Below are 26,374 nucleotides of genomic sequence, written 5' to 3' on the forward strand. Positions count from 1 at the left end.
TTAATTTAATTTTTATAAATATTAAAATTTTAATTTTTAATTTACTCAGTCAGTTTGATTTGAACAAATATTCACCCATTCCCTCTCCCTGATTTGGAAGACTTGAGTCATGGAAAGAGAAATATGAGGACCCGCATGCACACATGGTTGACCTCGTCCACAGAACAAAGGTAGCAGTCTTGGAATTTGTCAAATTCAATTTTGATTCATAAAATTAATAATTTTAACTAAATTATAGTTTTTTTTTAACTAATAAAATGATGAATTAGACAGCTAAGCAGTAAAATTTATAAAATTGAGACTAGATATTAGAAACCCACCAAACATTTTGAATCCTAAAACCATGATTATGCTGTTAATAGAAAGCCCTAATAATGAATCTAAATACCCAATTATTATACTTGTTTCTTATGATTGAGAGAAATTATTTTTATTTATTTTCTTGCTTTAAATTAGATGAACTCCTTTTAACTACCATATTGATTGATAGAGATATTGTAGGACCATATCTAGAAGAAAGATTAAAGAAATGGGCATGCTTCTCATAAGTTGCTTTTGGAATCACATTACCTTCTTTCTGTTTTTGTTCCTTATAATTCTTTATTATTATTTTTTCAAAACCTAAATCATTTCACATGCTTGCATACAGGATTCCAATATTTAATTTATTTCAACAAAAATACTAAATAAACTCAAAACTAAGGGATTTGCAAATTGAAAAAAAAAAAAAGAATCTTGTGGCTTTCACTCAGAGGTTTGGACTAATTAATAAAAATAAAAAAAATGAATTTTATATGGTAATTTAAAGAATATATAAAAGGAAAAAGTACTTTTATTGCAATGATGTGGGAATGGGGTTGGCTTCTCATTGTGGACACCAATTCATATATTATTAAAATTAGGGCATGCTATTAGATAAAAGATAGGGTTGGGTACATATGTAATGCAGGCTCATTCAATTGATTCCTGATGTTGATTTGGATTGGATTGGATTGCATTATTAGCTTTTGCCCTCATCAAGTTTTCTGCATTAAAAAAAATAATCATTTTAAATTATGCCACAAATTATTTGATGTCAGCAGCTGAATTCTATAAGCTTTTTTTTTATAACAAAGTTTCATTTTAAGAGGACTTTTTGTTTTTTTTTTTTTTTTGAAAAATTACATTGTAATATTAATAGAAACTCTTTAATTGAATTAACTATTTTATAATTAAAACATATTAAATTTATTTTTCTAAATAATTTTTCATATCCTCAAAATAATATTTTTAAAGTTACTTTAAAAAAAAATGCTAAATGCCAAATACTCTTGATAGTAGGATTGCTTATTTATAAATAATGACTAGTCGCCCCTGAGTACTTATTCTCTCTTAATAATTTGGGACTTAACCTTCCATATAGATTTTCCATTGGTAATATATATAATAATATTGAAATTGGGCTAAGCCTTGACAAAGAACTAGGCCGAACCTTTTGTCCAGGTGTAGATTAATCTAATACCATATATGCATTATGCGCAAGAGAATATTTTAGAAAAATAATTTAGGATAATCTTAAAACAATTATTTATTTGGTATGGTTGAAAATTTTTCTGAAGATTGATTGGCAGTAATTTTGATCAAGCTGCTAATAGTAGCCAACAGCTTTCATTCATCAAATCAAAAGAGAACCAAACCTAACTGAGCCAAACTCCGCTCAACCTTGCTTCATGCTATGATTTTAACAAGGCTATGAAACTCTGTATAGTATCATAATGATAATGAAACAAAAGAAAATTATGCATTTTGAAATCTAAGAATCTGATTAATAGATTCTCAGAAAAAAAAAAAAAAGAAAATGATTATTGAAATCCTAATTGACTGGGCATATAAAAATATTTCCTTATAATCCTCTTCTCTGGGTCCTTAATTAAAAATGAACAGTTTATCATATACAGTTAACTCTTTTAAAAAATTTTAAAATTTAATTAAAAAAAATTCACAATTGTTTTCAAATTCAAGGATGTTGTACACGTTATAGAATACAAATTCATTGCGAGAATATTAAAAAGGTATATTTGGGTATTGTTGTATTAGATATCATTAAGAAAAACAAAAACCTAAAATATTAATTAGAGATAATTAAAAATTAGCCTACATAAAGAAGACGTTATGATGGATTAATACAATCATTTGCTGGTCCCTTTGTCAAGGAAATCTGCTTCTTGAGGTTGAGGACCTCTTTCGCATACACAGCCAACTTGTCCTTGAGCTTTCTTGTAGCATCTTTATATTCCCTGTTCATAACATCTGACTCTTCTAATGCTTCCTTGTATTTATGTCGAACAGCATCCAAGCTTGCCTGCGTTCCTCGAAGTCTCATTCGAAGTTTTGCCCTTTCCTTGCTGCGGTTGATTTCATCCTGCTTTTTGCGTATCCAGAAACCATGATCAGTCTATTTCTAGTTCATGATTTACCCATATTGTATGCTTCAGAATAAACTATGGAAAATTTGAATATAAAAGCATGAAATTATAGCCACCATCACCGAGTAAATGCATTTGCATAATTGGAGACTCAAGAATCAAGATATTGGTTTCTTTTTTAATGCATAGAGCACTTCCCATCCGACAATAGCAATGCTGCTCAGAACTGAAATCAAGGACTTGAAACTGCTACCATTTTGTAAGGACTGGTGGTATAATGAAGCTCCACAAAGAGCTTCTCAAGATTTGATTTCAAATCTCAAGCAATGAAGGGGACCAAAAAAAATGTTAAAAAAAAAAAAAATTACCTCTTGAGATTGTTTACCCTGAGCATCAACTCTTTTCAAGTCATCTTTTAGTTGATCAATCTCTAGCGACTTCTCCGTACTGGAATAGCGGAACCAACAAGACCATAAGCATTCAACTTGAATAAGTTTAATTTTGATGTAAGCATTGCTATTACTGATACAGTGAGGAAAAGATATAATAGTTTTGAAGTGGGAGGAAGAATCTAAAGTTGGCATAAAAACTTAATGCTCTCAAAAAATTGAAATGATCTAAATATGATCAGATAAATAAAATAAAACTTAAAGAATAAATGCTATGTAATTTATATGAATTTCTAATAGTAAGGATTATTTCCCCAAACATACCTGCATTTCATCTCCCATTTAGCATTCTCCTCAGTGCTTGTCAATCTTTCTTTCAGAACTTTGCATTCTTCCCTACATATCTCTAACTCACTTTGTGCCTGACATTTTACCACTTTTCACCATTAATATTTAAATGTAAAACATACTACGTTGAAACAAGAAATCATTTCAGTAATGCTATAAATTTTTATATCACCATGGAGGCAAATGTAAGTCTACTTGTGAGTAGGTGCATGCGTGTTTATAATAGTGAAATCAAATCTAATCCTTGAAATAGATGTGATGAACATATGCCCAAATTTTACTCCTAAACTTTTTTTGTAGTGTAGATCCTTACGAATAATCAGTTGCAATCAAGCATTTAAACAATAGAAGGATGGAATAATTATTACCTCAAGGTCTCAAAACAACTATAACACTAACCAAATTTTTTATGGCATAACGTGCAATTGGTCATATAACTAGGTGAAAGATGTTCTATTTATGTTGACACGAGTGCTGCTTCAGCCTCAATTCAATTTGCAATTATACTTAATCCCTTTAATTTTGCCAATTACACACAACATTTTACATTACTGATATCAATCATAGCTAAAAATAAGGGCATATGGTAAAATTCTCAAATTGCTAACTCACATAATTTACTACAAATTGCCAACCTCTGACAATGTATATACATATATCTGATTGAAGAAATTAATATTAAAATCAAATACGCTAAGTATCCAACTTGCAAAACGTTATTACCCTTTGACACTTAAAAATAATTACAAAAAACTGGATCTTTTAATCTTATCTACCCATCAATCACTCCCCCATAAATGTCCTTGCATGAAAACTTATAAATTAACTAAATGTCACATTAGCAACTTCAAAAAACTTTGCACATGCTCTTAGAAGATTGAATACAATCGACTCAGATGTGAAGTTATAAATTAACTATATTTCACATTAGCAACTTCAAAAAATTTTGAATATGCTCTTACAAGTTTGAATACAATTGACTCTGATGTGAAAGGATGTGTATACAATTTAACAAAATAAAAAAAAAAAGAAAAAAAAAAAGAAAATGATTTCAAATTGGATAAACGCTTTCGATCTTTTTTTTTTACTTCCCTAAATTAATGCCAAATTAAATTGTACGAGGTTACCATTACATGCGTATTTTCTTCATTGGATAATTGTATTCACTTTTACTAACTTAATTTGTATGGTAAAAGGTGGGATCCACATACCACATCCCTAAATAGGCCCATATAAAATTCATTGATGGTCAACTATTAATGTTTTGTCATCAAAATGCCAACTTGGCATTAGTAATTGTTTAACAAATGTGAAGGTATTATTTATTGTCGTGCCATGCCTGGGACTTTCCAATTGGTTAATGTGATTCGGCTTCAAGGCACAAAAAAAGAGGACCAAAGAAATTCACACCAAGGAGCGGTACAGAAGAAACCTCAAGTGACTCTCTAGCCCTTTGACACATCAGACCCAAATTCCACTCTCACTAACCCCAACAAATTCTACTAGGATTTTGATTTGCACTCAAGCCTGGCCAATAGCATTGAGTTTCCACGACCACATGTTTCATGGGTATCATGGCCACCCAATTTGTTTCCCATGAATACCATTTACAAGCCAAGCAATTGTATCTTGGTTGGCCACAAAGTTCTTCCTATAAATTGTGTTTTATAGCTATCTTGACAATTATCTAATATTTTAAATTTTGCATTTAATGGGCTAATGAATTGTGTTTTATAGCCATCTAAAATTTAATGGTTGGCCACAAAGTTCTTCCGGTAACTTGTGTACTATGGCCATCTTAACAATTATCTAATATTTTACATTGTGAATTTAATAGGCTAATTAAGGCAATCCTAGCAATTATCTAATATTTTACATTGTGAAAAATTGTGCTTTAAGCACCATATTAAAAATAAAAAAAAGCTTATAAAGTTCAGGGGAAAATTTTAGGAATTGCAAAACAAGCAGAATAAACAAGAAAACGACAAAAAAAGGAATACAATTACTGTTGAGATTTGAGTGCAATATGCCTGTGGGCTAGAAAGCAAATTTTTTAGCTGCTTTGAAATCTCTCTCCTTTTCCTCAAATTATCTTGGAGTCTTCACACCTGGTGTTGAAGGACGTTAAATTCATGTTTGCTCTTGCACTATTATCGTTTGCTATTTTATTTTTCCTCTACAAGATTAGAACAACAATCTTTACTTCCATGTAACTTATTACTCCTTAGATGACAATTATTAACTGCAATTCAGTAAGGATGAAGATGACCAGAACATACTTGGACAGGATAAACATGACATCACGCAGACAACAAAAACCGAAATAATGCCGTCAATAGAACACCATAAAAAATTTAAAATAAAGTAGAACCTTTCAAATTAGGAAGCTAACCATGAAAAATTGGTTAAGAATAAAATCTAGTAGCTTACCTCTACTAATGCTTTAGACACTGATGCAATCTCCATCTTATTTACATTTGTCTTGGCTTCTATGGTTTCAATGGAAGCTTTCTCCTTGGCAGACCATATTGCTTTCTCCTCCTCCATTTCCAAGAGGGAATCAGTAAGTTGCTGAAAAATTAAAGACAATCCTACAATCAACATATTGCTAATAAAAAACAAAACAAATACAATAAAAAATTTTCTCTGCCATTAAACATAATTCCTAGTTTACCATAGCTAACACTTCCTTTTCTTGTACCAACACTTTGATAGAACTTTCCATCATTTGCTGGTTTAGTGTAGATTCTTCCAACCGTTTTCTCTGAACCAAGTGAGAAGAATAAAACAAACTAAAAAGCACGGTAGCCATTTCAAACTTAACTGCAACTGTAAAGAAATCATGTTGCCAAGATGTTAAAGAGAAAAATGAAGAAAACTTACCAGGCAAGCAACCTCTTCCTGCAACACATGAAATTCCGCAACAGAAATCTTCAACTTTTCTGTCAGGTTTTCCAACTCTAGAGTCAAAGTGTCATTTCTAAATATGGCCTCTTCCTTTTCGTTTTGTGCATCTGCAACTTCCTCTTCCAAAGAAGCAATAGTTGTTTCCATTTCAAATGCAAGCACTTCCAGCTTCCTGTAATCTTCCTAAAACAGCACAACATAAGATAGGTGGAAAGGGGAAAAAGATCAGAAGTGAAGTCATCCGCATGTTAAAAATAATTCGGTTGTCCCTGAATACAGACCAAGATTGAATTACTAAAGAGGAAGAAATCCTCGCTCTTCCAACTTAGAAAAACTCAGCAGTGACATTAATTTAAAAGCATAAACTTGTAGCATGGTATTACATTGCGTCAGATAACAAGATGGATGAAAAGAAGTAGATGCATAAACAAATAAGGAAAATTTCAAGTATAATTGAATAAACATTTAAGAACTTATGAAATAATTTCGATTCATAAATGATTTAGGAAAGTTTATAGCACTCTAAAATAGAAAACCAACCACTACGCTATAATGTCAAAGCTTAAGCTTGATAGTCACAGAGCTAAATCCATACAAAACATTAGAACTTGAAATCACAGAATTACAGCTACAGATAGAGGGTAAGAAGATGAAAAAAAAAAAGAAGAAAACCAAAAACAGAACAATGTTCATTCAAGCAAACACATAACGTAATTCAGAAAAAAGACTATCCAATCCCTTCAGTACTGATAGTCTGATAGCTAAAATCTAAGTACCATTCAGGCAACAGATGATTGATGTATGGCATATGGAACAGAAACGAATACCCATGGCCATCACCTGCATTGTGAATTCTAGTGAAGACGCAAGACCCTTTGACTTCTTTGGATCTAAAACCTTTGAGCTCCTGTCAGCAACTGAATCACGCCTTCTAACAGCAAGCGACTCACGTTTACTAATGTCACGCTCAAGACGAGTATTCTGACCATTCAATCGCTTTATCTCCTTTTCAGCAAATGCTTTCTCACCCTACAGATGTGAAAATAGGCAACCGATATTTGAAAGACCATTTAAATTGGGTAGGAAAACGCAAAGCTGAAAATTTAGAGTATTTCATAACAAAACCTCAAGTTTAGTTTTCTCCTGAATGACACTCTTGAGCTTGAACTCTGTCTCTTTTAACTTGACTTTTGTTTTCTCAATATCTTTTCTCAAGTTATCCTTTTCCTTGGCTAGGGAACATGATGATAGGCATGATATTTCCTTTTCAAGGCTCTGAATTTGAGAGAGGAATTCCTCTTTTTCTAGTTCCTGCAGCTTGGAAATTGACTGCAGCAAATGGAGATGTCAGACAGGGACTTAGCTGATATGGAATGCATATTTGACAATGCATAAGCTTACTCTCAAGGACTCTTCATAATTTTGAGCATCATGTCTCAGTTCTAGTGTCTCTTTCCGGAGCTCAATAGATTGATTGTACAAAAGAAGCTGCATTTCGGAAATAATCAGTGGGGACTGTATTACAGATATGGTCTCATATTATATTATATGACAAGAAGCAGCAATACCTTCTCATTCTCGATGTCAGCAATTTTTTGCCTCGTGTGACAATACAATGTCTCATGATTACCAATGATCAACTTTTGCTTCTGAGAGCTCTCGCATGCAAAAGCCTTGAAATCCTGGATTAATATGCATAAAAATTAAGCTTTCAGATGGATACATGAAGTAAAGCACATATAGAGAAAGGTGTATACTAGATCTACTGTATATATATCCAGTGTATATCTTATATATATATATAGTGTGTGTGTGTGTATGTATGCATATGCTTCAAAACTACTCACATTGAACACATCAAATATGGTAGATAAACTCTGGAAAACCTCATCTAGGAGTGAGGAAAGAGTGTCAACAACTTTCCTAGAGTTCTGAACTTCAGACACTATATCTTGGATCTCCATCGAAAGCTTTATCTCAGAGTCCAAAGTCACCTCCAAACAACAGTACAAATCAGTAAGTTAGCTTGGAAAGTATATATATATATGACAAATGATTTACAGATGATGATGGATTATGGAACACGTAAAAAGCAAGGGCTAAGTGCGAATCCTCACAGAGATTGACAGAAAAGCAAAAAGACACATACATCAATTACTCTTGCAGATTCCTTCAAAGCAAGCTGTTCACAAGTGACCTTGGCCTCCTCCCGAGCACTTTTGAGTTCTTCATGTAGCTGAGAATTTGTAAAGCACACACCATTTCAAAATCTATAGCAGAAAACATAGAAAACATTGAAGTGAAAGCATAACTCATTGTTTACATGCATATTCAAGCTTCTATTGACTGACAGGATAAATCTCTGTTGGCATCCATAGATTCAATTCTATTCATGTCTTAAAAATAAGAGTGAATTCACCCAATAAACATGATTACCTCTTCAAGCTTCTGCCTTGCACATATATTTTGCTCTGTCGCTAGCTCAACAACACTATTAAGATTTTGCTGACTTGAGCACTTCTCCGCTTCCAAGGTCTTAATCTGCTAGGTAGACGGTAAACAATAAATCACAATTCAGAAGTAGTGTACAACTAAATATAGAAAAATTCTTAACAAAAACTAGCTTGATGAAATTTAGAGAAGTACACGAGTAGAAAAAGGAAGGAAAATAAATAAACATGCAAACATAAAGGAAGCTAAGTTGCAAAGAGGAAACAAAAACAGACCTTTTCTTGAAGTTGTTTGATCACATGAATTGCCTCTAACTCCCTTAAACTTACATTTTTGTCCGCATAATTGGAACTTCTATAGCAATGACTGGTTGAAAAATCATTATATGTATCAGAGGAATACAATTCAGCCTCTGCCAATTGTCTTGTCAAGCAATCGATTTGTATGTCAGTCAATGTTCTCTGCATGGAAAAAAAAAAAATCAAACTGTATTATATATAAATGTGGGAAAGCGAGGGGGGAGGGGAATAATGGGATTGCTTAAAATACCCATAATTTCATAATTACAAATTTTCCTTTACTTTGATTGGCTAGAAAATAATTTAGGAAATTGATCCTCCCTCTGTCTCAAAAGGATAGTTTGTTTTCCTTTTCTGTCCATCTTAAATTATAGGCTTTTTTTTTTGAGATTATAATTTATTTATTACCTTTCGAATATATCCCAATTTAATATGTATTGAAAAATAAAATTTATTAATTTTAAAAATAATTAGTAAAGTAACAATATGAGTGGATAATATATTAGACAAATAATAAAAATGTTACTTTAACTATATTAACTAGATTTTCTAAATCCATATGAAAATAATTATAAATAACTCCAGGCCATCTTTATAGGATAAGGGGAGTATCATTGTAAAAACTTTAAATTGATTGGTTAATTAGATTGGTTTCCTATTTAAACCAAATTCTATTCTACTAAGAATCATCTATGATTTAAATTAATTTTACAATTTATTTAAATTAAAAATTCTTGGTCTTATTTGTATTTAACAATAACAAGTTGACCTATATTGTGATTTGCCAAAAGAATAAAATTTTTAATCTTTTATAAAAATAATAAAATATTGAAACTTCACTTGGTAACATATTTACTTTTAAATTATTGTAAAATTAATAAACTTTTAATTCTAAATTTTAATTAATAAAAAGTAATTGTAAGTGCTTCAAAAAATAAATTTATTATAACATAGTTCATGAATATCAATTTTAGTTTTAATCCTAATTTTGTGTTAGGATTATTGAATATTAATACTATAAGTAATCTTTATAAATAATAACTCTTAATTATATCTCTAATTAATATTTATAATTAGGACCTGAAAATTTGAAGAAAAATAAAATGATCTGAGCAAAAAAAAATCATTGATAAATTATCTCTATTTTGGTTTAATCAAATACATAATTTTTTCTTAATTGGTTTGCTGAGTTGATATAATTTAGTTTTTTCTTTTTACCAAATTTGATATGATACTCAAATAACTTATATGGTTAAAGTTTGCTGGAAAATAATCTCACACAATTAGCTGGAAAATAATCTCACACAATTAGCAATAGGTTGTGAAGATTTTTGGAAGAATATTGAGTATTCTTGTATTTCCCTCTTGATTTGTACAATATGTCTACATGGCTATTTATACACAAAGATGTCAAATCAAATAATCAAATAATAATTACAGAGATAATTAAGGATCCTAATCAAATCAAATCAAATCCCTAGAATCAATTAGGATTAGCAAATAAGTCAACACTCCCCCTCAAGTTGGTGCAAAGATGTCACACATGCCCAACTTGCAAATCAGATTATGATAGATCTTGTTGTTAAGCCCTTTAGTAAACACATCCGCAAGTTGCTCAGTAGAAGTCACATGAACTAGGCTCAAGACACCGTCTGTTAATTTTTCTTTAATGAAGTGCCGATCAATTTCAATGTGCTTCGTTCGGTCATGTTGGACTGGGTTTTGTGCTATACTTATAGCAGCTTTATTGTCACAATACAAGGTTATCTTGTCTCTCTCGGACAATCTCAACTCTTCCAATAACTTCTGCAACCATAAGAGTTCACACACTCCTTGGGCCATTGCTCTGTATTCTGCTTCCGCACTTGACCGAGCAACAACACTTTGTTTTTTGCTCCTCCAAGTGACAAGGTTTCCCCCCACAACTGTGCAGTAGCCAGATGTGGATCTCCTGTCATCGAGAGATCCTGCCCAATCTGCATCTGTAAAACTTTCAATTCGGAGATGACCATGTTTGGAATAAAGAAGCCCTTTCCCTGGCGCAGACTTTAGGTATCTCAAGATGCAAAGTACAGCTTGCATATGAGTCTCGCGAGGGTCATGCATGAATTGGCTGACTAAGCTAACAGCATAGGCTATATCCGGTCGAGTGTGTGAGAGATAAATCAACCTTCCTACCAATCTCTGATATCTTCCAATATCCACGGACTCACCAGTTCCTGCTTTCAGCTTGTGGTTACTTTCAATGGGAGATTCTGCTGGCTTACACCCCATCATACCAGTTTCTTTCAAAAGATCCAGAATGTACTTTCTTTGAGAGATGAAAATTCCTTTTTCTGATCTGGCCACCTCGATACCTAGAAAATATTGCAGTTTTCCCAGATCTTTGATTTCAAATTCCTGAGCTAACAACCTCTTTAGTTGAGCCATTTCCTCTTTGTCATCACCTGTCACCACTATATCATCAACATACACAATAAGAAGGGTGATCTTACCCTTATGATGTTTGATAAACAGAGTGTGATCAGCATTGCTTTGTTGGTAACCGAAGGACATCATGGCTCTGCTAAACCTGTCAAACCAAGCTCTGGGAGATTGTTTTAGCCCATACAAAGCCTTTTTTAACTTGCACACCTTTCCTTGTGTCTTCTCATCAGCGAACCCAGGAGGAATTTCCATGAATACTTCTTCCTCTAAATCTCCATGGAGGAAAGCATTCTTCACATCAAACTGTTGTAAGTCCCAGTCCAAGTTGGCCGCGCAAGATAACAGAACTCTGATTGAATTCATTTTTGCAACTGGGGCAAATGTCTCTTGATAATCCACTCCATAGGTTTGGGTGAAACCTTTAGCAACCAATCTGGCCTTAAATCGTTCAATTGTGCCATCAGCTTTATGTTTCACTGTGAATACCCATTTACAGCCAACGAGTTTCTTCTCAGGTGGAAGAGTGACAAGCTCCCAAGTTTCATTTTTAGCCAATGCTTTCATCTCTTCAATCATTGCTTTCTTCCATTTAGGATCTGCAAGAGCTTTCTTCCAATCCTGTGGAATAGACACAGAGGAAATAGACAAGGCAAAGGCTCTATAGGAAGGTGATAAGGATTCATAAGAAACAAAGTTAGAAATAGGGTGTTTAGTGCAAGATCTGACCCCTTTTCTTTGTGCAATAGGTTTATCTAAGTCATTGAAACATTCAAGAGTTGTGGGTAACTCACCAGAAGAAAGAGTTGTGGGTAACTCACCAGAAGAAGATTCATGACTAGGTAACTCACCAGGAGAAGATTCTTGACTCTGAGTAGACTGCATAATGGCTTCTTCTGCCTTGTCTCTCCTTGAATACCTTCTCAAATCTGGCTTGTCCAAACGACCAGTTCTCTCTCCCTGATTGGACATCTCCCCCTGTCTACTAGAACTCAAACTTTCTGGTTGAACCATATCACTCAAAATCACAGAATTCGGGATCACCTCTTCTTGCTCATTATTCTCCCCCTGAAGAGGTGAGGGGTTGGTACTGAAGTAGGGTTCAGTTTCTCGGAAGGTAACATCCATACTAACGAAGTATTTCCTAGAGGGAGGATGATAACACTTGTATCCTTTCTGTGTTGGAGAATATCCAACAAACACACATTTAAGGGCCTTGGGATCCAGTTTTCCTGCCGTCCTAGTATGGACAAAGCAAACACACCCAAATACTTTTGGTGGAACAACGTATGAATTCTTCCCTTGTAAAACCGCCAAAGGACTCATAAAGTCAAGGTTCTTGAGAGGCATTCTATTGATAAGATAAGCAGATGCAAGAATTGCATCTCCCCAATATGCTTTGGGTAGATTCATGGTGAACATAAGAGATCGAGCTACCTCCAATAGATGCCTATTTTTCCTCTCAGCAACGCCATTTTGAGCACTAGTATAAGGACAACTAGTCTGGTGTATTATCCCATTATTCTCCAAATAAGCAGAAAAGCTACTATCCATGTATTCTCTTCCATTGTCAGTTCTCAAAATTTTCACCTTAGTATTAAATTGAGTACAAACCATCTTATGAAAGGATTGAAAACAAGAAAAGACATCACTTTTAGCTTTAATCAAATAGACCCAAGTCATTCGAGTACAACAATCAATAAAGGTGACAAACCATCGATTACCAGACAATGAGACAGTTTGAGTAGGCCCCCAAACATCAGAATGAATAGTCGCAAAAGGAATTTGACTTTTATTATGACTCAAAGGATAGGATGTTCTAGTGTGTTTAGCATACTCACAAGCATCACAAAATAGAGAATCAAACTGAGTTTTAGCAAACAAATTAGGATAAAGTTTTTCTAAGGCAAAGAATGATGGATGTCCTAACCGTCTGTGCCACTGTATTATTTCCTGATTGACATCTTTATTTTCTCCAAAACAGGCTTGAGATATCGAAGAACCTGGATCACCCTCCAACATATATAAGCCATCATGCAGTCTACCATTGCCAATCCTCTTTCCTGTGTGAAGATCCTGAATAACACAATGATCAGGAAAGAATTCAATTTTACAATTAAGGGCATTGGTGATAGCACTAACAGATAAAAGGTTGACAGGAAAGTGGGGAACATGGAGGACAGATGATAATTTAATATTGGATGTGCAAATAACAGAACCTGTTCCGGATATGGGAGTAAAAGAGCCATCAGCAATTTTGACACTATCTTTGGTTAGGGAAGGAAAATAATTGAGAAGGCCTTTAGACGAACCTGTCATGTGTCTATTCGCACCAGAATCGATAATCCATGGAATATTATGGAGAGATGAAGTATTACCTGACTTTACAACGTCAGATGTGGCACTAAAGAATGAGGAATCAGAGTTAGGAATCGAGATTCTTGTACCTTCTGCTATCGACACCCTTTTACCTTCTGCCATTGACACCCTTTTACCTTCTGTCATGGTAAAGATTTATAAACGGTGACAGAATAGGAGGTATTCAAGGGTGTACACACAAGAGAGCCCAATCGATTCACCAAAAGGACCGGGTAGCAGCACGGGAAGGCCGGAAAGATGATCGGAATCGTCGCCGGAGTGATCGGAGCAGCAAAGCAGTGGCAGATGATGGGTCACGCGCCGGGAAGCGCCGGGTCACGCGCCGGGAAGAGGTGGCGCGTGAGCCTCACGCGCAAGCTTTTCCGGCGTCGGGGCTGGTCGATCGGCCGGCGGCAGTCCGGCGGTTCTTCTGGTGCCGGCGGTGAGAGAGTGAAGGGCTCCTAAATGGGTTAGTACCAAAAAAGTAAATTTAGGGTTTTGAAACCCTGAAGAGGAAAAATTGAATTTGAACCCAAAAAATCAGGAAAAAGGCTCTGATACCATGAAGATTTTTGGAAGAATATTGAGTATTCTTGTATTTCCCTCTTGATTTGTACAATATGTCTACATGGCTATTTATACACAAAGATGTCAAATCAAATAATCAAATAATAATTACAGAGATAATTAAGGATCCTAATCAAATCAAATCAAATCCCTAGAATCAATTAGGATTAGCAAATAAGTCAACAGGTTGAAATACTAATGTAAATTTTTAATTTTAAAATTGATTACGTCAACATGCAAATAGAAGGTTTATAATTGTAATTCTATTTCAATTTTTTTGAGTTCTTTTTTAATTTATATACTAAACACAAAGAATAAATATAGTAATTAAAATTTATTATCGCAATGAATGATTAAGTTTAGTTTAAAATGAACAAACTGAATCTAAATAGTGTTAATTAGAGTAAAATTACATTATACTAAAAATTATATTATATGCAAAAAAGTGTAAAAAATAAAATCGTAAGTATAATAAGTATAAACAACATACAATGCAAGTTAAATAAAAACTGGTAATAAAAAATTCTAAAGAGGAAAGAAGAAGAACAATAGTGAAACATAAAATGGTGCAATTTGTACAACAAAAATGCCAAGGAAAGATAATCTACCTGGGTTTCAAATTTTAGAAGCAATTCCTCATATTCTGCTTGCATTTCCACTAATTCATTGTCCTGAGACAAGAAAACAGATTAAGCTGGCTTGAATAAGTGAGGCCTTGTTCATGAATAGAATGGTACAAACCTCAAGGAGGCTTTTCTTTCTCAATGGCACCTTCCTCCTATTTGTGACATGCAATAAAGTGCATGGATCAGGAAGAGTACAATCCTCAAGTGTATTATTGCTACAATTTTCATCTTGCTGGGGGCTATCTGCCCCAACTTCAGTTTCAGTCACAAGTTCATCAAAAGGAATGAGTGGTCCCATATCACGACTGCCTTTCATGGGTTTTATGGAAGAAGCTCTTGATGGGATATTAGTATCCATCATCTGAACCAAAGAACACTAGCTTTAACTTGAACCAAATAACCTACAAACTTCTTATCATCAAGGGATAAAAAAAACCAAAGCAAGGACAACATCAAGAACAAAAACTATGCAACTTTGGAGAGTTTTCTTTTCAATATAACACAAGAAAAGAATTAAGCGGTTTCTCCAAATGTCATGACATTGGTGAGAAGGATACATAAACAACACCAACTGGTTTGAGAACAAGGCTTAATAGAATTGAACCCTAGAACATAGCTTCGTAGTTCCAAAATAGCAAAACCGCATTTCCTATTTGAGTTGAGTTCAACCTTAAACAATTTTTTAGCAAAAAAAGAAAAAAGATAATACCTCTTGAACAGCCTGCCTTGAAAGTTCACCCGGGCACCAAGTATCCCGTCTTTTCCCCTATAACATCAAATAATGAACTTTGTAAAAACAATGCTCTTTTTTTTTTATTATTGAAGGTCCTGAAATTATTAAACCTACTCTTTTTATTACTCTATCATCTGTGCTAAATTTACCTAATATTGCCTTTAATTTAATCTTAGTGAATAAATTTACTAAAAACCTAAATTATTGTATTTCTTTTTTTTTTTTTTTCTAATCATTGTCTCATTCAGAATCTTGTAATGAAGCAGATTATTGGGAAATGATATATAATTGGAGTCTCTACCATTTTGGCATGACATGTAATTGAGAGTCTCTATCATTTTGGATGCATGGGTGCATCGGTTTGTTGTTTGCTCTAGTGTCATGTCTCCATTCGAAGCACATTATCCTTTGGAACATCCTTCTTTACCGATTTTGAAAAAGCTATACCCTCAATTTTATGAGATATCTTCAATAGAGTGCGAGTCATATCATTTTACAAAACATAATCAAAACTCCTTTGAGTTTTAAAGTTAATAAATAAACTGAGTCTGCTTTTAAATTAGTTCATTCGAATGTTTGGAGACCATGTCCGGTTGGGTCTAAGACTGTACTTAGATATTTTATCACTTTTGTGAATGATTTCTCTAGAATAACTTGGATTTATTTTATGAAGCATTGTTTGGAAGCATTTTCTCATTTCTCTGCCTTTTGTGCTGAAATCAAAACTTCATTTAATGTTTTTGTGTAAATTTTGCAAAGTGACAATGCTAAAGATTACAGGCTTGTATGATTCAATATGGTATTCTTCATCAATTGTTATGTGTTGATACATTAGATCAAAATGGGGTAGCCGAAAAGAAGAATAGATATCTCTTTAAGGCTGTTGTTGTTTCAAATATAAGTTCCTAAGCAATTCTGAACCGATGTTGTCTCTACTGTATGCTTTCTCATTAATCGCATGTCCTCCATAGTACTAAATAGTAATACTCCCTATAATATCCTCTTTTCTAAAAAGCTATTATTTCCTCTAGAATTATGACTTTTTGGCAACACTTACTATGCTTGGAATGTCAGACTTCATATGACTAAACTTGATCCTAAAGTTTTAAAGTGTGTTTTTTTGGATATTCTCACCTTGGGTATCAGTATTACTCTCCAGAACTCTAGCAAACATATGATCTAAACATATGTAACCTTTTCCGAGCAAATTCCTTTTTTATCATGTTGCACAAACCTCTACTAGTTAGGAAGAGGATGATAAGAACTCTTCGAGCTTGCCTTCTGCTACACAATCTGATGGTAATGTTCCTCCTAGTACCCAACTTACTCTTAAACTGCCAATTGTTCAAGTTTACTCTCAGAGACCAGTACCTGATATGTGCTATGCCAAAATCTTCTTCACCATTGACTCCATTACCGAATGATCTTGACCTCCTTATTAGATAAACGACAGTACAAGTCTATCTATTCTGTTATTAACTTTCTCCTTAATTGTCTCTCTAGATCCTATTTCTTTACCTAAGATAGTTAAAGAAGCCCCGGCCCATTCTGAACGGCGTGATGCAATATTTGAGGAGATCAAGATTCTAGATGAAAATCATACTCAGAAACTAATTGATTTACCCTCTAGCAAGAAGGCTGTAGATTATAAATGGATTTTTGCCATCAAAGTCAATTCAGATAGTTTCCAAGCGGGGCTTAAGGCCTGACTTGTCGCGAAAAGCTATGCACAATCCTATTAACTATTCTGACTGGCCAAAATGACTTCGGTTCGCTTGTTCATCACTCTAGCTGCTCCTCAGCATTAGCCTTTACACCAATTAAATATCAAAAATGCATTTTTACATGGTTTCCTCTAAGAGGAGGTGTATATGGAGCAACCACCTGGATTTGTTGCTTAGAAAGAGTATAGAAAAATCTGCCATTTGAAGAAATCTTTGTATAGTTTAAAGCAGAGTCTCCGTGCATGGTTTTGCAAGTTAAGTGAAGTTGTTCAAGAATTTAGATTGAAAAAAGCATGACCACTCAGTTTTCTATAGAAATTCACATACTAATATTATTCTTCTTGTTGTGTATGTTGATGACATTGTCATTACATGAAATGATATTGCAGGGATCTCTTCTCTTAAATCATTCTTACATGCAAGTTTTCGTACCAAAGACTTGGACCGACTTAATTATTTCTTAGGAGTTGAAGTCTTAAGGAGTAAAAAGGAAATTTTTCTATCTCAAAGGAAGTATATCCTTTTACTTACTTACAAAAATTGAGAAGATGAGAGCTAAACCTGTAGCACACTAATAATTCCTAATATATATCTCAGAAAGGGTGATGGAGATCCTTAACAAATTTTATGTCATCTAAAAGGGACCCATGGACTTGGTACACTCTAAAGTAATCACAGGCATACTAGCTGATCGCGCGGGATCCAAAAGTGATAAAAGATCGACTATATACTACTGTGTGTTTGTTGGATTATTGGAGGAAATTTAGTGTCTTAGAAAAGCAAAAAGCAAAATGTGGTATCCAAATCCAGTGCCAAATCAAAGTATAGGGCCGTAATGGATAAATTTGCTGAAAGAAGTTAGTTTAGACGTTGCATCACTTGCAAAACTCTAGTGTGATAATCAAGCTAGTCTTCACATTGCTTCCAACCCAGCATACCCCGTACGGACTAAGCATATTGAAGTTGATTACCATTTCATTCTTGAGAAAATTCAAGAAAATTTAATTTCCGCCAGTTATATGAAAACAAGAGAGCAACTGGGTGATCTACTCACCAAAGTATTAAATGGGCCTCAAATAGAATATCTTCATAACAAGTTGGGCATGCTAAACATCTATGTATCTATGTTCAAATTTGAGGGGGAGTGTTAGAGTGTCAACATAATCTGTACATAATTAAAGGAGATTTCATCTAGGTTAATTGACACTAATTGATTGATAAAGAATTTTTAAGAATTGCTTTAACAATAAACACACTTACATCAATAGAGAAAATACATAAAAATTATCCAGTTATACCTCATGGTATTTGTTATAGATTATAGGAAGTAAATATATTAATATAGGAAGTAAATATTGATAGATGGGTTAATTGCTTAATCTTAGGGATTGTATAATTATAGACTTGATTTTCTTTCCTGTTTAGATACCGTCTTTTATATATAAATAGGTTGTAATCTTTATTATGAAATACAACATCAAATATTATATTTTTCTACATGGTATCAGAGCCAGGTTTGTAGAGATTTATTTTCTCTCTCGTCAAGTTTTAAATTTTTGGAGACTTAGGACTCCTATTCTTTTGTGTTATCCATCTAGGATAATATTTGTCTCTCACCGTTCACCTATAGAGGATGCCAAAGTCGCCTTGCAACTCCCTTGTCAGATTTGTGGTTCATTTGCCGTTTGGGTGTTGGGTGAAGGCGTCTTTTTGATACTATTCATTTGGGTTACCCATAAAGAGTAACTTTTGGAGTAACTTTTGGAGATTTAGGGCTCTGTTTATTTGGGTTACCCATAAAAGTGTAACATTTGGAGACTTAGGGCTCTGTTCATTTGGGTTATTCAAAAAGGGTAACATTTAGAGACTTAGGGCTCTGTTCATTTGGCTTACTCACATAGGGCTCTATTCATTTGGGTTACTCATAAAGGGTAACATTTGGAGACTTAGGACTCTATTCATTTGGGTTACTCATAAAGGGTAACATTTGGAGACTTAGGTCTATGTTCATTTGGGTTATCCATAAAGGGTAACACTTGGAGACTTAGGGCTCTGTTCATCAGGTATTGTTCACGGGAATTATTCATCAAGTATTGTTCACGGAAATTATTCATCGGGGGACTGTTCACGAGTACGTTCCTCGGGTACTGTTCACGAGTACGGTTCCTTGGGTACTGTTCACGAGTACTGTTCATAGGGTACTGTTCACGAGTCACGGGTACTGTTCACGGATTCAAAATTCTATTCACAGTAAGGCGTTTTATCAAGCTGAGAAAATGTAGTCTCCCGTTCTAATGCTGAATCTAAATGTCGAGTCATGGCAAAAACCGTTTGTGAAGTTTTGTGGGTACGTCAATTATTGGAAGAAGTTGGGTTTACAAATTCGGTGTCTGTTAAGTTGTATGGGACGAGTTGATTATATATGTAACAAGTTGGGCATGATTAACAATTTATGCTCCAACTTGAGGGGGAGTGTTATAGATTATAGGAAGTAAATATATTAATATAGGAAGTAAATATTGATAGATGGGTTAATTGCTTAATCTTAGGGATTGTATAATTATAGACTTGATTTTCTTTCCTGTTTAGATACCGTCTTTTATATATAAATAGGTTGTAATCTTTATTATGAAATACAACATCAAATATTATATTTTTCTACAGTATTATATAGAAATTATCCAATTATTCTTTGAGTTATTACAGATATGATAGCACAATGAAAGCAAGCATAAATAAATCTGAGAACGGTATAATATGTACTATATTGACAACACTAAGCAGCAAGTTATAAGAATATGCAGCATCATCCATAAATCAACAACCTATGACTATACCACATTAATGACAAGTTGCTAGCAGTTTCATAAGATTATTCTAAAACTAGAAATCATTAAAAAAATAACTAAAAAGGGGTATATGCCTTTAAAAAACATAAATGATCAAGGCCTAATTCTTTTTCCCATTTATGAGTTAATCACTAGATTGGCTAATATCTATTTTTTAGGCAAGACTTCTCAAGCTGGAGAAACCCGATATTTCGAGATCAAAAGCAAAAACAAGATACATATACTCCAAATAAGATGGAGAAATGATTTATAACAAGGTAGTTCTCATATAAAATTACCATTGGTCACTAATGATTGATGGTGATTGCTAGTGGCTAGTGACAACTAAGGATAACAAGAGGGCACATATTTAGTTGATTTCCTTTATAGTTTTTTCTGCCTTTTTTACATTAAAAAAATGTAGACATGCATTAAAACTTTTGAAAATGCTTTTGAGGAATTATATTACACTATAGGAAAGGAATAAAAACCTTTTTTTGTTGATCACGATTTTCATCTCTGTTGGAGTGCAACACCATTGAGCTCAAGTTTTTTATTTTCTTGGCCTGCTCTTGCAAAACCTTCTCGCGTTCAGCTTGGGCTCTCTTTTCCTCTTCCAACTCCAAAGCTATTCGTTCCCTCTCTAATTCAGACTGTAAAGCATGAATTTAAATTTCCACATGCATTCTTTTAGAAAAGGTTAATCCTAGAATGGATATTATCAAACCTGTAATAATGTGTTCCGAAGGTTGAGAATTTCCTCTTCCAAATGTTCTGAATGAGAACCCTAATTGAATGAAACATGGCTAATCATTATATGCTTTTGAAAAATACAAATTAGAAAAAGAATGAAAGAAGACATTGCAGATGATTCCATGTAATGACCACATCAATCATGCTAGATGACCAACCTGCAATTTTGCACGAAGCTCCTCAATTTCTTTCTTTTGACGCTTCAACAAGGCAGCATCTGTCAAAATCTGGCGTGATCACATAGTCAATTACACCTCAGCCAAATCACAAAAAACGACAAGAAGAGTAAATCATTTAACATACCAAAGAAGGCCCAATTATAAACATCTAGAAAAGAGCATTTGAAAATGGCAATATAAAAGTGGAAATGGAAACAAAATTAGAACAAACCTCATTCACATGAGCACAATTTGTGACACGTAATGCTCTACTTGCGAATTGAAGACTGCTTTTTGTCTCATCTGTATGAATCTACCATCAAAACAACGGTAATCACAATGTAGATGATCTAAAAAAATAAGTTTACACACCTTTCAGCAACTTCAAAGGAAATATTTTTTAAGTTTTCTCTTCTCTTTCTCTTTCAAATTTCAATTTTTTCTGCATATTTCTCATATAAGTTTAGACCCATTATAAACTAATGCATTTCTAAGCTTATTTCCTCTAAAAAGTTATTAAATTTTCTATATTTTAGTTTTTAGTAGCTGTTTTTTCCCTAAATTCTTCGTGGATTAAAGTGTTAGTTTTGAGTTGAAATTATATTTTGAGCTATTAGTTTACTCGATTTATGTTGGTTTTTCTTATTTTAAACCATATGATGTGTTAAGATACTTTCTATAAATAGTCTAGATTTATAGTGATTGTGTGCATAATTAGGTACTAAGACTATGTGATATGATTGGAATATGATTAGGCTATAATTAGAGGATTCATTTATTTTATTTCCTATTGCATATTCTTGTAAGTAGTATATATACCCCAATTGGCTTTAGGAGAATCATCAAGTATCTTTCTCTCAAATTCTTTGCTTCCCTCTCCTTTTTCATTACTGTTTCAATGTTTAACTTAAGTTAAATAATCTATATTTTATATTTAATGTATTTATACGCATTTGTACACATTGTTCTAAATTAAATCTAATCAATATTATTTTATTTTATGAACTTTACAAACTTTTTAAAAAAATTTGCATAATGCTAGACCGTTACCATTACATTAATGGCCGTTACAGGCCTGTTTTCATTATTCGCGACCGTGAATGTCACCGCAATCGCAATTTAGAACCACACTAGTTTCTCAGATAAAACTTCTTATATTCAAAGAAAAGCTCAAATTATACTTCAGAAGCCTTAGTACCAATGTTAATAAGTTATAAAACTAACACATACATATAAAATGATGGTGTAAGGAAATTTGAAAATATATATTGCCAATTTGTCACCTATTTATCATGAAAAAGAAACTACCATTGGTAGCTATATTGAAGTGGGAGAATTCAAATAAGAGAGATCCCAACCATGTGTACACTAATTGTAGTTATACTAGGTGAAATCATACGGGCAATGGACTAATTCATTTGTAAATTTATTGTTGGATAGCATTAAATTATCATCATAATCTTATTATTTGCATATGTCATTAACAATATTTAAAATAAAAGATATATGCATGTAACAAGCAATTTTTTTTCAATGTTTAATTAAAACTTTGTAAGCTTAGTCTTAAACTTCCATAGTTCTGTCCAATTGATGTGAATATACCAACCTTAATATATCTGTTGATTCTAATAAATAAAATGTTTTGTGACCATTGAAAACTTTCTAATTAGTCCCTTACAACAAATGCCAACAAAAAAAGTACTTGGGGCACATGTGTGAGGTGTGTAATCATAAAAAAAAGGAAGGCGTGAGTTCAAAAATTTATGTCAATTATCTAAACTAGCATTCAACAAACAAAAATTTGTCATTTGTAAAGCCATTTAAATATTCTTACCATAGGAAAAAAAATAGAATAACACCTAATGATGTCAACCAAGCAGACTTTGAAAGATTTCTACCTGAGCAAGTGTAATATTACATATTATAGCTGTGTTTGCATTTCCACCAAGTGCAGGTTGTAAAATTCGTGTGAGTTTGCTATCTCGATAAGGAACATGACCTCTGAATCAAACATCAAAGAAATAATAATCAACAATCTGGTATTTCCCGAAGAAGAGTTTTCAACTATTTTACAGTTTTAGAAGAAGAGGGCTGTTCTTAAACAATTGCAAAACCTACCCTTGGCTTTCAGCACCTTCACTCAATTTTTTAATTACAGTTCCTAGTGTCATTAGACTTTTATTAATATGGGAACCCTCTTTGAGCCGAACACCTTCTGCACCAGTTTTTGCAGCACGTTCTGAACCGGCAAGGTCCACCAAATTCTAGAAGAAAATATAAATAGTAGCAACCATGTCAAAACAAGAATATAACTAGGGACCTTTTTTGGGAAGGGGGGTGAGGGAAGAGTGAGGAGGGTGGATAGAGAGGATTACTTTCATGACAATGTAAATGTGAAAATAATTGTAAACTTGTAAACCAAAGGATATAAGAGAAATTAATGGAATAAAGATGTTAAGTTTCAGTAATAACATACCAAAACAGACACACGGACAGCATCACAGGTGCTGCCAATATCCTCATCCTCAGTTCTCTTCCGACTCTCAATTATCTATTCAGCTAAAACATAAGATTATGGACATATGAAATGATATAATTGATAAGACTGGGAAGAGGATTAACATTACCATGCGGAAAATAGTGTGGGACCTACTGCTGTACACATTCATATTTGTCTCTCCAATATGCCTATGAGCTGAAATTTGGCAAGAGTAGATAATGTATTAGCCATCCAAAAGCCGGCAAGTGAGGCTAAACAATGTGAGAGAGAGAGAGAGAGAAAATTGGGGTTTATAGTGATAGCGATGATTAATAGCCAAAATGCTCAAGAAGATGGAAGGCAGAGTACATAATAGAAGTAATATTTATAACCAAACACCTATTATTTTGGGTAAATTACATGAACCTATCCAAAATCTAACAACATATTCATTTGGTTCCTCTTCTTTCTTTTTAGTGTAAATTATATCAATACTTTAAAAATTTTCAAGTTCCTTTCACATGGATCCATCCATTCGAAAATCATACACATTACCTCCTAAGTTTTTTAAGTATAAATTTCTTAGTCCTTAAATGTTCAAATAAATCATGAATTACAATGTTGCCATGTTTAAAAAATGACGGATTAAAGTTTCAACTTTCAAGTGAGAAAAATCAACGTTCATATGCTTCATTAAGTGCCAACATTGGTGATACAACGTAGCTAATTAACACTCACACACTTGTGAGAAAGAAAGGGTATGAGAGAAATTCTCTGTTGTACTTTATTAAAATGAAAACTGAATTCTGAAACATAAAATAACAGGGTATTTATAAAGCTTTAATTCCCCTAATCAGGAACCAAAATAGAGATAATCTAATCCTGATTAATGTAGGATTTACAAAATAGCTTACTAAATAAAATAAAATACTAAATAAAATAAAAGACCCTTAAAACTAATCTAGAAATAGTAGGAAAGTTTAACTAAGAATTCTAAATATACGTAGGAATCCCAAATAACATAGAAATAGAAAAAGAAAGAATTCTTATCAAAATAAAAGATAAAAAATTAATATTAAAATAGGAACAGTTGCCCTCAATTGTCCATATCAAATGGGCTGGTCACAATTTGGGCCACTGAATAGTTGACCGATTCCAGTCCTAGGAATGACTGGTCTGATTCTAGACCCAACCCATACCTTAGCCAGTTCTAGGTTCTCTACGAAGTATATATCTAGGCAAATGTCCAATTTACCCTCCCCTTCTTTCCCATCTATTAGAGTTTACTTAGTTATGTTTTGAGATGTCATTTTTCTGCAACCAAATTGTACAAGGTTACATCAGTATGCAAGACAAGCGGCATTTTTAATGTAAACAACATTTCACTTCTGATCAGAACTTAAAGGAAGAAGAAATTGTATAGATTAATTACATTCTCCAAACTGCATCAGATCAAGAACTTGTTGTGGAGAGGCAACAATTTCTTCCCGCAAACCAGCAACATATATTCCCCTCTACATATAGGAATCAAAATAAATAAGTAGCAAATTATGGATATAGCAAGCATATATTATGCTAGGCAGATATTGAAGTACCTCCAGATTTTCATGAATCTGAAGCTTTCGGTGTTCGGGAGCCAATAAATCATTGATATCCTCATTATAGATCTCCATATATGACATTCGTAGAAGAAATTCTCGATCGGTATCCTAACATACAAGAAAAATCATCAACAATAATGAAAAAGGTTCACAATGAAATTCAGACTTCTATATTTAAAGTTGCATAGTTATGCAAACTCCTAATGTAACTGGATAACCTCCTCCCCTTAATGGCCCCAGATATCTTCATTGACATAAAAGAAGGTCCAAAGTTAGTAATCTAATTATGCTGTCTTGTTACTTAACCCTTATACCAATTTTTTCATTACCAAGAAGATGACCTTACCGGCTTACCTCTTGTATAATGTCAAACAAATCATGAACTGCCAGAGGGATGACACCAGGTTCACTGGCTGAGCCTCGCATTGTATGTGTCTTTCCACTGTTGGTTTGCCCATATGCAAAGACAGTGCCTACATTATAGCAAAAAAGAGTATAATTCTCGGAAAACATAAATTCAACAAAGATAGGCATAAAAATAGAAATCGCCCGTCAAATTCAAATTAGACACATTATATGTTGATAGCTGCATCTTTCAACTTGAGCAAGGACCAAATTCGAGTTGTCCCTCCCTAGTCTTTTATACCCAAAACAATACAATCATAGTGAAGTGGTAGAGAAAGGGGTTAATACGAAATTCCAAATTCACACTTTCAAGGAAAGTATCATATATACACAAATCAAGTTTGTACCATTGAACCCGCGAACAGCTGCAGCAACAATTTCTTTTGTACGAGCTTTGTACACCTCTTCCGTCTTACAGTCTTCTCCAAAAATTCGATCTAACAGTTAAAATAAATAAAAATTTGAAATAAATTAGAGAAGCAAATCTGAAACATTAAGCTGAAAATTTCGGGCTATACACACTTATATATATATATATATATATATATATATATATAGAGAGAGAGAGAGAGAGAGAGAGAGAGAGAATGAGATAGTTATGTTAAGAGAGATAAGGTATGTACCGAATTCAAACTTGGTGGAGTGGTTGGGGATGAAAACCGAGTTGCCGGAGATTCTCCACGGGCTTGTCTTCGAATCCTCCGCCGAGAGTGGCCGAGCTCTGACAGTTACGTGTATTCTCTCCATTTTGATGCTGGAAAGAGGAAGAGGGAGAGGGAGAGGGCCAGACGCTCCACTGTAGTGGCGGAATCAGAAAGGCCCGCCTTGGTATTTCTTTTCTGTTTTCCCGCTCAGAGTTGCTTTTGACCAATTGCGAAAATGTCCCTCCACGATATTTTACAAGCTATTAAACTAGGCC

The 26,374-nt window shown here is 33.6% G+C and overlaps 1 protein-coding gene across 3 annotated transcripts; it reads right to left on the minus strand.

Annotated features, from left to right (window-relative positions):
* Positions 1-1,935: 1,935 nt before the first annotated feature.
* LOC110628206 (kinesin-like protein KIN-7O) lies at positions 1,936-26,340 on the minus strand. Of its 3 annotated transcripts, XM_021774747.2 has the most exons (30): positions 26,079-26,340; positions 25,803-25,892; positions 25,405-25,523; positions 25,045-25,158; positions 24,882-24,963; positions 23,598-23,665; positions 23,447-23,521; positions 23,089-23,234; positions 22,869-22,971; positions 21,203-21,283; positions 20,971-21,039; positions 20,787-20,846; positions 20,551-20,712; positions 15,484-15,540; positions 14,890-15,135; positions 14,757-14,819; positions 8,776-8,961; positions 8,486-8,590; positions 8,199-8,285; positions 7,897-8,043; positions 7,618-7,731; positions 7,451-7,537; positions 7,175-7,378; positions 6,890-7,078; positions 6,026-6,232; positions 5,817-5,906; positions 5,573-5,713; positions 3,119-3,216; positions 2,774-2,852; positions 1,936-2,401 (listed from the first exon to the last, which is right to left on the minus strand). In XM_021774747.2, the coding sequence occupies exons 1-30, from the start codon at positions 26,200-26,202 to the stop codon at positions 2,150-2,152; spliced, it is 3,645 nt and encodes a 1,214-aa protein (XP_021630439.1). In that variant the 5' UTR covers positions 26,203-26,340; the 3' UTR covers positions 1,936-2,149. The 3 variants fall into 3 exon arrangements, with proteins under 3 accessions (XP_021630439.1, XP_043804529.1, XP_043804530.1); XM_043948594.1 differs by lacking the exon at positions 5,817-5,906; XM_043948595.1 differs by lacking the exons at positions 1,936-2,401; positions 2,774-2,852; positions 3,119-3,216 and adding an exon at positions 3,804-5,250.
* Positions 26,341-26,374: the final 34 nt, after the last annotated feature.

This window comes from Manihot esculenta, chromosome 12, assembly GCF_001659605.2.
Source record: "Manihot esculenta cultivar AM560-2 chromosome 12, M.esculenta_v8, whole genome shotgun sequence".
NCBI lineage: Eukaryota > Viridiplantae > Streptophyta > Magnoliopsida > Malpighiales > Euphorbiaceae > Manihot > Manihot esculenta.